Source organism: Chanodichthys erythropterus, chromosome 24, assembly GCF_024489055.1.
Source record: "Chanodichthys erythropterus isolate Z2021 chromosome 24, ASM2448905v1, whole genome shotgun sequence".
Lineage (NCBI taxonomy): Eukaryota > Metazoa > Chordata > Actinopteri > Cypriniformes > Xenocyprididae > Chanodichthys > Chanodichthys erythropterus.
Window position 1 is genome coordinate 29,824,564 of NC_090244.1, and position 11,152 is coordinate 29,835,715.

Genomic DNA, 11,152 nt, shown 5'->3' on the forward strand with positions numbered 1-11,152 from the left:
TTGTAAACTAAGCAGCTTTAGAATATACCTTTCACTTTCCTACAACTTATATCTCCTTCTAAGAGAATGCAAAGTATGGCTGATCACGATCACAATTTTTTAGCCAGGAAAAGCAGTTGATTGGGTTTACCTGGATTGAGAGTTGCCCTCTGTCAGGTGACAATATTGCCACCAGTGCTGAAGGCTCTTCCTGCTGAAATGCACACGTACTTTCTAGCAAGTTGGCTAACTCTTGGAAAGTTTGCCTCATGGACTTTCCACCATTCCAGAGGATCCACCTCACTTTCTGCATTCGGTGTGGACAGGTAGGCCTTAAATTCCCCTTCTATCGTCTCTTTCAGAGATGAGGAAAAGATGCACTTACAGCACCTGATGTTTGCACAAAGCCAGTTTTCTTTGCTTTCTTGGGTGGTGTTTGTTCTGCATCAGGGCTCTGGCAGTAGATGTAGGCTGCTGATCCGACGCTGCTGGATACTGTTTTGTCAGCAAACACTCCATCTCAGACATAACTTTGGCTTGTATTTCCTCTATCTTGTCGCCATCAATGTACTGGGTTTTGAACCTGGGATCAACAAGCGAAGCCATATCCAGCAGGTCATCAGTGATAGGATCCTGATATGTGGCAGTGAGTTAATCGAGAATGGTTGTCTTAATTTTTTTTTGTAACTTCAGTGTCGTCATCATTCAGGCTAAAGATGTTGACTTTCAACAGGTAAAGCACTGGCTATGAAGACACACTCACATAGTCCTCACTTGAGAGTGCATCAGTCAAGTCTTTCAGCAGACTCAGTGCCTTTTTCACAGACTCCATCATGTCAGTGTCTTGGGAACAAATGCCTTGTCTTCCTGTTAGGACCTGGGAAATGGCCTTTTCCTGGTCAATCATGTTGAGTCTGGAACCCCATCATGTTGGGACTAGGTGATGAGTTTCTGTTGAGGTAGTTTCAGCTCAGTTTAAGCATTACTTAACTCCCTGTTTTTCTTCCAGTTGAAAGAGAACATACTGATTAGGGCTACACGATTTCAAGAAAAAATGATAATCATGATTATTTTGCACAATTTTAAGCACGATTAATATTATTCTGTTAGTTAAGAACTTTTATTTCACTTCAGTATTTTTATTGTTTTTTACAGCCATATAAAGAAAAAACATTATAAAAAGTCACTGTATTGAAACTTCTGACGAAAATGTTTAACTCAGGTAAAAATAAAAGTGGGCCTCTTACATGCCAAGTGGAAAAAAAATAAATTAGAATAAAATGTGAAAAACTAATTATTCAGTTTTTCTTTTTTTTTTTTTTTTCTATCCAACGATAGGCATACATGTTACAGGTTTTTGGCTAGAAACACAAGTCTGTCAACATGAACAGAACAAGCCACACATTATTGCGTTCATTATCGAAGGCGATTCATCTGCGATAATGAACGCGATATTGCGTGGCTTATCAGTGATCTACGGCTCTGTCTATTGAATGCCGCTCCATTTGAAGCAGGTGATGGCGATTTAACGGTAATCAGGGAACCGGCTTTACTGACGAAATGCGCGTGACAATCGCACGCGATATATCGCCCAGCCCTAGTAGACACTGACTTTTTCCTAATTCTCCTGGGTGCACATACGTTCAAATAAAGTATTGTACGACCAGCCAAATATCGCTCATTTTATCTTAAACTTTTAAATCTCTGTTATTGGACTATTTGGCTGAATATACTGTATGACACTAGATGTCCCTGAAATATCAGAAAAATTACTAAGTGCATCTTTATAATGGGAAAAATAGTTACACTATATTAGGGAAAAATGTTAAAACAACTCACTAATAGCTAAATGAAGTCTATGTCCAAAGCAATGTAGTCTCGTCCAGTTATTCAGAGATGCTGCCCTGATGCGTTGTAATGCAGATGTGTCTTTCCTCAAGCAAACCCCATGCAGAAATCGCTTCTTTGAGGCCCGTTGCAATAGATTCCGCTGTATGGTCTTGTGGGAAAAATGAAGTTTGCAAAAGCTTGCTTTTCTTTTCAAACTCGCTGTCAATAAAATGAACAGTCGAGCTCAGATACGGCTCCGCAGTTCCACTTGACCACAAGTCGGTTGTGGCAGCAAAATATTCAACACTGCGAATTTCTCTTTCTATTTCCAGTCAGCATTTTGCATACAGCCCAAGCAGAGCAATGCAAGAAAAATAGTTGAGTGAGGGTATGCTGTATCTTTTGTCAAATGTGGCAATCATTTTTTAAACCCTTAATTGCTTACGATGTATATTGGACACATATCCTTGGCTAAATGAAACGTTATTGTCTCTGTTATTTCCACGTGTCTTTGCGAGGAAGGTGAATATGGTCCCCGTTATGTCCCTGTTATTGCTGTCTGTGTTGTGGAAGGCTGGTGATTTTTTGTTGTTGCAGCTTTTTGTGCCTTCAACCTTTGAAATTCTTGATATTGTACTTTATGGTGGCTTTTAAGGTGGTTGATGAGGTTGTGTTAGTTGACGTTTGTACGGCACAGGAGCACAGTTTGCATAGGACTTGAACCTGATCAACATCACTTTCACTGAACCCGAAATACTTCCAAACAATGGAGTATGATGACCCCTTTTGGGAACTAACGAACGCACTTCTTCACCTTCCTCTTGTTGGTCTGCCATTATGTTTGTTTAAGCTGAATGACTGTAAGCTTATCGCCTGACACCATCTTCTGCTACGCCATGAAAGCGCACTTGAAGTCTAAACACAGTAACGTGAGACATGTGACGCAGTTTATCATCCGTACTCTAAACTCATAAGAAAAAAACGAACAATTTGCAACCTTACAACAATGTTTGTTTTGTGCTTGGTATTTACACATTGATATCGCAATGATTATGGGTAATTAATTGTGGGAGACATAACGTTATAGCGATTAAAATACGATTAATCGTGCAGCTGATTAATACTGATTCATATTAATATACATTTTATACAAAACATTTAAATATAATAAAGCAATTTACATTGTATACTAATCGCACATTTTTACTCTGTTCAGTGTTCCTACTGTAATGTGTACTTATTTATTATTACAAATGAACTCCTCAATGCCAGTGACAATGATTTCAGTAACCAATAGCTATTGGAGTTTGCAAGAAAAGAAGGTAAAGTTTTTTTTCCTACAGCTGGAAGAAGCACAAGAGCAACTGAAGCTTCCAGAACTCAAGACAAAAAAGACAAAAGAGTTCTACAAGGTATGTGAAAAAGACATTAAATAAGCAATTTGCGATGTGTGTACCAAGGAAATCCCACAAGGCGGAAAGCACCCAGAACATTTTAACACCACCAGCCTCATCAGACATTTGAAGGTTAGTCACGTAAAGAAATTTGAGTTAGTTGGTGCTAAGAGAGAGCGGGACGGTTCAGCAACTCACGCTCCACTCACTCGCTCTCAGAGATGTTTCAAAGACAGCAACCCTACCGCAAGAAGCATAAAGAGATATCAGACAAAATAACGGAATTCATATGCCTTAATCACCAGCCGTTGTCTGTCGTGGAAGACAAAGGGTCCGGAGACTCGTGTCCTACTTGGATTCATGTTACACTCTGCCAGGGCGTAAATATTCCACTGATGTGCCTGCTGCAGTTACACAAACAGTGTTTACGCATGTCGACAGCCTTATGAAGGACAACATAACATCAATCTGTTTCACAAGTGACGTGTGGAGTCACATGTCCATGTTGAGCTGTCAGAGCGAATTAAAGAGCAGGAAAGAGAACAGGCAAATGAGTATTGAATGAAAAGGTTTCAATTCAGAATTCTTATAAATTGGAACATCTACATTTTTGACTTTTCTAGTAAGCTCCTTAATTCATATTGTAAGAATATATATCTTTGGCCTAAATCATTGATAAAAGAAGCTATTGCTGTTATTGTGATATTCCTTTGTGTCTTGTATTTCCTTTGAATTTGGTTACATTTTCTGTAAAAATAAGCATTTGGAAGAGTTATGTTATGGTTTGGCTGTCTTGTGTTTCCCTGTGACCTAGTTTTCCCCAGTCTGTTTAATTTGTAATTTCATTCACCTGTGTCCTGTTAATTATCTCATTAAGCTCCTTTGCTTGCTCCATGTATTTAGTCCCTGTGTTCTCCCTCAGTTTCTGAAGTATGCTAGGCTATGACTAATCAACACAAGAGCCAAGCATAACCTACGAAACTTTTCCTCTAGTAAGAAAAACCCATCAAATACAGTTTTTCTTACTAGAGGAACCTTTTCATAGCTCCTAGAACTATTGGCGGAAGTACCTGGATTTTGCCGTGTTCGCACCGCAGGAACTAGGAATGATTTTAGTTCTAGGAACTCTTTTTTGGGGAACTAAATTAGCTCCTACTTCAGAATAGGGTCTAACCCACACTGTTAAAAATAAATGTAAATTTACAGGTATTGGTCTGTATTTTTTTACAGATTTTTTCTGTTTTCTCATTATACATTGAAATACCTGTTGTTTTACAGATATTTGGTGTAATTGAATTTTCAGCTATTAAATTTACAGGGAATTGCATGTATTTTAGCATTACATTAAATTTCTGTTTTTTAAAAGAAATGTTCTGTATTTTTTACAGAAAAATTTGTAATTTTACATAAAATGTTGATTAATATTTTACAGATTTTTTCTGTAAAAATAGAAAAAAAGGAATGAATGTATAACTACAGAAATATGCAGTCATTCGCAGAATCTGCGAGCACGCGCGACGCAGATTCAAATTTGCCGCCGATAACTTTTCCGTTAGTCCCGCCTACAACAGTTCCTGGAGTAGTGCAGTGATGCAGTGATGGAAGGGCGAGCGCGTTATTTGAATTTATTTCAGGCTACGCTTGTGTGTCGTGAGATTAAACAGTAGTGTAAAGCAATCGTAAAGAGCAGTCGTGAGCAGGAGTATTTATTTGAACTCATCCGTCAATCCATTCTTCGGGAACAGTGTGAGGAAAAACTATCACGTCCTTTCAGCAAGAAGACCACAGCGAACATCATACCAACCGATCACTGGCTGAGGTAAGAGTTTCATTCTAACGTTACATGTGTGTGATATTTTATGTAGTGTGGCTACACATTTGTATTGTTTATAGTTTTGAAGCTAATATAAGTATTTCTAAACGGTGTTCACACAAATGACGTAAGGTAACTGCCGTTGAAAGCAAAACAACTGCAGCAGGCATCTGTCAATTTTCCATCTGTTTTAAACCAAGTTAGTTATTAATAAAGTCCATTCAGTGTTTATGTCTTCGTTCAGATGTGGTAACGTTAGTACCGCCATTATTTAAATCTCTTTTTATAAACTCTGCAGCCTGTATACTCATACTATAGGCCTATACAGGAAAGCAGATAAGAGTACAATATGAACAACATAATAAATATTATGAGTGCATCTGCTTGCAAACGCGAATAGTATGCATATATTAGTGTAATAATAAAGTATAATAATAAAAAAATCTTACATGACCTGAGTAAATTGTCATTACTGAATCATAAGATACATTGGATAGTTGGATATAAAAATTTCAGATCAAAGAAGGTTGAGGTTTTGCATTGTCTCAGTAAAACATATGCTGGCATGTTTGAATGAATGTAATAGCCAACTAATTTTTATTTCTTTATGATTTCAGGTAATGTGGAAAGACTGGAGATCTACAGCAGCATTACAGTACAGGTGTGGAAAGATTACTATTCTTATACAACAAATTCTTTGTTTACATCTTTTTATGCTGCTATTCTGAACAGTATTTTTTGTTGTAATTGTAACTAGAATCATTCAGAAACATGGCTTTTCCTATCACTGCTATCCTCACACACATCTCTACTTTTCATTCCAGCCAGATGATCAACCAGTAGCTGCTCCCATCTCAGCCTGCTTGATGGAAATGTCCGACTTTCACCTGGATGACCTTTACCTTCAACTCCACCTTGCCAAGACAGAAGTGCTCGTGGTTTCAGCCACCCATCCTTTGTGTTATAATTGATCAGTTAAACTTCACAGACTACAGTGCTGGAACTGCCCGATCTTGCATATTTGCCCAGTACAACATTGGGAAGATCAAGCCATTCTGTATGCTACACAACAGAACAACAACTGGCTCTCCAAGCCTGTACATAAACTCTCTGCTTCAGACTTCTTATACGCCCTCCAGAAGCTTGCTTTCTGGAAGTGAACAGCATCTTGTGGTGCCATCCCAAAGGGGCACAAACTCACTTTAACTGACCTTTACCTGGACTGTTCCATGCTGGTGGAATAACCTGACTAACTCAAACCATTTTCAAGAGACTGATAAGAGAGAATGCATCTTTCTTGTGAACAATTGACTGGTTAATACTATCTTTCTGTTTAACTGAAAAAAAAAAAAAATAATAATAATAATTTCTATGCATACTGTGCTAGACTAACTGGAAATTGTCATTGTACTTATTGTTGCTTCCATTGTACTCCTTGTAGTCACATATATGTAAAAGTCATCATATATGCATAAAATAACAGCAATATTACAGTACAGAAGTATACAGTAATTGTCTTTTAATGTAGATGTTCTATATACTATGCTTGTATTTCCTATAATTTAAGTAAGTTGACATACAATGTCTTATATACAATGACTAATACTGTATGTGCATGCTTTGATTAAATGTATTCTGTACTATATTTTGTTAATTTAACAGAAATTGGTTGTAAAGGTTGCTATTATGCATTTCTAAGTAATTAATTCATAGATTGAAGTTGTGAGTGGTTCTGTAAAAATAAAGATTAATACTGTAAATTGAAAACATTTGTTTTGAATTTGTGCTAATTACATTTTTATAAATAATTTCTTAGTTATTTTACATGGAAAATTATATTTTAAAAGTAAATAACTGTAGATGGACAGAGCAGCTTGATAAAATAACCCATAAAAACCTTCAATTTGCAGAGATTAACCTGAAAATTAGTTGTTTTCTATGTAATCTGACATAATTTATCAGTTTTTTCATGGTTTAATAAACAATTATCAACAGTAAAATACTGTAATTTTATGAATTTTGACTGTAAAGTCTGTTCTGTATTTTTACAGTTTTTGCATGTAATTTTGTGAAATGGTTATTTGCTGTAATTTTATGGGATTTCTCTGGAAACTCTGCTGCCAGACTTTTTACCGTTTTTTTACAGGATTTTTTTTTACAGTGCAGTACTATAGGAACATGGAAAACGGCGATAATAGCATTTAGCTGTTGTCTGCATGGTTGTGTTCTTTTCTCCGCCTCGATGATATGTAATACTGAAAGACGTCATAGGAGATGTTGTGTCTTAGCCCCACTTTTTGCTCTTTCTGTTGCATAAATTATGTATTTACATTCCATCTCTGTTATCATGAAACAACAAACACAGCTCGGATTACGGCATTCTCCATCCACCAGTTTTTAGCTTTTGTAAAGGCAGCTTCAGAGTTCCTATTCCCGGCGCGAATACAACCAGGAGCATGGCCCAGGGTGAAATTAGTTATCCTAGTGGCTAGTTCCTAGAACTGAATTCCTAGAACTATTTGGTGCAAAAGCCCCTGTCGTTTGGTGTTTTTGTTTGTTTGTTTGTTTGTGAGCACTTTATTACCTTTCAACCTTTATGTATTTTATAAAAAACTGAGGGCTGACTTACTTGAAACAATATTTTGTCTAAAGACTAAAAACTGCAACAAAAAAGGCTAAAGTTGAAGTAGCCTAAAGCTAAGTTGAAAACTCTGTGTTTTTATATATATATATATATGTATATATCTTATTTTATGTATTCTACAGGACAGTCATATTTGTCAAGATCTAAGCTGTTCCCAATAACCAAGCATTGGCTGCTATGGTTTAAGTTGGCTACTTGCCAAAAAATAAACTCTCATCTCTTAATTGTAATACTTACTATACATTGTTGTTAAATACAGTTTAATAAATAATGCTACATGATAAATAAAAGGCTTCAAATAGATCCTGTGATCAGTATCGGACAATACATCTTCCATTGATCGAGGATCGGCCCTAAAAATCCTGATCGGAGCACCCCTACAGTGCAAAATGCTGAAAACCTGCTTCCTCTTTCCTAGTATATACTATGAGTGCTTGATTTGACAATCTAAAATGAAGTATATATTTATTTAGCAAATGTTACAATTGATTATTTTCTTCTGGTATCAATGTCCAGCAGTAGAGAGTGCATCCCTTCTGGAATGTGAAGTAAAGGTCTAGGGTTCACAGTCCATCAACAAAACACTGCATGACCATGACACTCTTTTCCATTAAAAAGCCTTTCTTATCTCATGGCTACATAGTGAAAAAAAAAAGAGCTCTCCTACATGTTTCAGCACAGACCTTCCTCGGGAAGAGTAACACAACAAACTTGCCACAGGTGAAAATAATATTATTCATTAGTTAAGTCACATGATTAGTTAACAGCTGCCATGTGACTGACATCTCCTATGCTATTAAACATTCACCAACACGACTTGTTTTCATACTTAAAAACAACACCACTTAAAACTCTAAGTCCTCATTAAAAATAGCATTCATTTGAATAATGTTAGTATTTTAATAATTGTATATTTGAGTGTCACGTTCAGTTCTGTTTGGTTTCAGTTTGAAAGGACTTTGTTTGTTTTCATTTGTCTCTTATCTTGCTTTGATTTCCACCACTTATTTGTCTCCATGATTATTAGTTTATATGTTTCAGATTTGTTTGATTTATTACCCTAATCTGTGTCTGTACTTAAGTTGTTCCCTATCCTGCACTCTTTGTCCGGTCAGCGTTTTAGTGTTTGCACTACCTGCCTGTCTGTCTGAGTTGGATATTAATATTAAATGACTGGAACCTGTACCTTCTGCCTTCCTGCAAGCACGTTACAGAGAGTGTATGAGTACATGGATATATATGAATGATTTATGGAAAAAAAGACGAAATATAGAGATACAAGGCTTCTCCCCTATATTTTAAGTTCAATGTACAGTTTTAGTATTAGAGTGAAATTTAATAATTATTATTCTATAATATAATTTCTTCTCATTGTAATTGGGCATGTCAGCGTAGAGGTGCCTAGAATGCATAAATCTTGCCCTGTGTACCTACATGTATTTTTATCATTTTAATTGCATGATTTACTTGCCCAGGGACTACACATGGAAATTAGCCAGTAAATCTAGTATCTCTTCTCTTGTGAGATTACTGTTTTATTATGCATAGTCCCTAACAAATATGAAATAATAATAATTCCTCATGCTATATTGATTTAAAATCCATTTAGCTCAGTTGTGTTGTCTCAGAGGGTTTAAAAGTTCTGCCACTTCCTGCCAATCGATTAATGAAATGTAACTGGATACTGCAGAACAGACACATGTAAAATGTGTGTAAATGTGTAAAGGCAGAGGCAGTAGATGGGGTTGGAAAGCTTGTCCTCAGAAATCACTTTCATGAATATTGCTTTTTAACTGACATGAACACAGAAAACTGATCTGCCAGACTGATAAAATACTTACACTGCAATAAAACATTTCTAATTTATGTTGCTTGATAAGTTTAGGCAAGTACACATTCATTAAGCATGACTGATTACTGGTAATGTTTGTACAATTGAACCCTAAAATCTAAAACATTTGCTCGATTAGCCTAAATAACAGCTTTGAAAAGGTTTCTGTAGCATTTATCTGACCATTCAATGGTGTTCAGGTGACCTTCAGCAGACAGACACTCCATTATGAACATCTCTTTAGGGCTATTTTGAAAATGATTTCCGAAACGTCATGACTGTTGATGAATAGGGTAGGAATTGAATGTCACTAGAAGCAAACAGGAAAACTAAAACTATTTACTTCTAAGTGTGTTCGCTGCACGAGCCCAATGCTCGTCCACCCAGTAAATCACGAACTCCTGCTTCACATGATAACTAACTATTTAAAAGGAAAACAAGTTCTCGGGAGCGAGCAGGCGCGTGCACATTAATGCCGGCTTTACTAACCCGTTACTTAATGCCGCAAAAGTTGCATGCTGCTTCATAAAGTGCGTTTGTAGGAAAATGCAACAGCTGCGATTACTGAGACTGCTGAAACACTACAGCAACTGCTGTACTAATGGCGCTACGATTCAGAGAAACAATGGATGAAGGCGTAGCAACTCACCGACTGATCCAGAGCCCGTTCCCGAACCGAGCAGAAAGTACCAAACCCACATCATTCCCCGATCAGCCCGCGGCGGGGCAAAGGCTCGCTGAATAACGTTTCTATGCGCAAAGCCTTCAGCGTTTCTGCCTCCTGTACGGAATGTCCGTGTGCTGTGCTGCGAGAGGTGGCTCTTGTTGTTGGGACAGCCCTGAATCACAGTGGAAGAAGGGGAGGAGGTCAAAACATGCTGGTGTGGAGCTGCAGAAAAGGCGGAGACATGGAGACATGGCCGAGGAGCAGCGAACGTTAGCCGTGATTTCACCAAGAACACACTCGGTGAAATGTACACACATTCAAGTTCATAAGTCTGTAGGATTTTCCTTACTTTTCTCTTTAAATAACATTACTTTTCTGGACCATGGACAAATTGTTATAGAAAGTCACACACTTTATTAGGTGTCTTTAACTACTTTGTACTTACATTTTAAAAAATAATGAAGTGCAACGCTTTTCTTGTGTTGTCTGTCTTATGCTGTTGTTAAGGTGGATATGGGTGAGGTTAGGACAGGTTTGCTGGTTTAAGGGTGGGTTAAGGTGTCAACTGTGTAATTATAGATGTAATTACAGAAATTAATTACAGCTGTAAACAAGCAGGTATTTTTAAATATAAGTACAATGTTAAAACATGCATGTGCATTGTAACAAATGATTAATTTGCATATTAGTACATAGAAGTTTTTTTTTTATTACTTACCCTCATGCCTTCAGAACACAAATGAATATATTTTAGTTGAAATCCAATGGCTCAGTGAGGCCTGCAATGACATTTCCTCTCTCAAGATCCATTAATGTACTAAGAGCATATTTAAATCAGTTCATGTGAGTACAGTGGTTCAATATTAATATTATAAAGCCACGAGAATATTTTTGGCGCGCCAAAAAAAAACTAAATAACGACTTATATAGTGATGGCCGATTTCAAAACACTGCTTCAGGAAGCATCGGAGCATAAATGAATCAGTGTATCGAA

The 11,152-nt window shown here is 36.9% G+C and overlaps 1 protein-coding gene across 5 annotated transcripts in view; it reads right to left on the reverse strand.

Annotated features, from left to right (window-relative positions):
• ldlrad3 (low density lipoprotein receptor class A domain containing 3) overlaps positions 1–10,883 on the reverse strand; it is a 30,191-nt gene extending 19,308 nt beyond the window's left edge. Inside the window, exons 1-2 of one of the 5 annotated variants that reach the window (XM_067379798.1) lie at positions 10,604–10,883; positions 10,141–10,330 (exon numbers count right to left, since the gene is read on the reverse strand). In XM_067379798.1, coding sequence (XP_067235899.1) covers positions 10,141–10,195 — 55 coding nt within the window. In that variant the 5' untranslated portion in view covers positions 10,196–10,330; positions 10,604–10,883. Of the gene's footprint in view, positions 1–3,401; positions 3,714–10,140; positions 10,353–10,603 lie in introns of those variants that run through there. The other 4 variants (XM_067379799.1, XM_067379797.1, XM_067379801.1 and 1 more) reach the window with 4 other exon arrangements.
• Between the last annotated feature and the right edge of the window lie 269 nt (positions 10,884–11,152).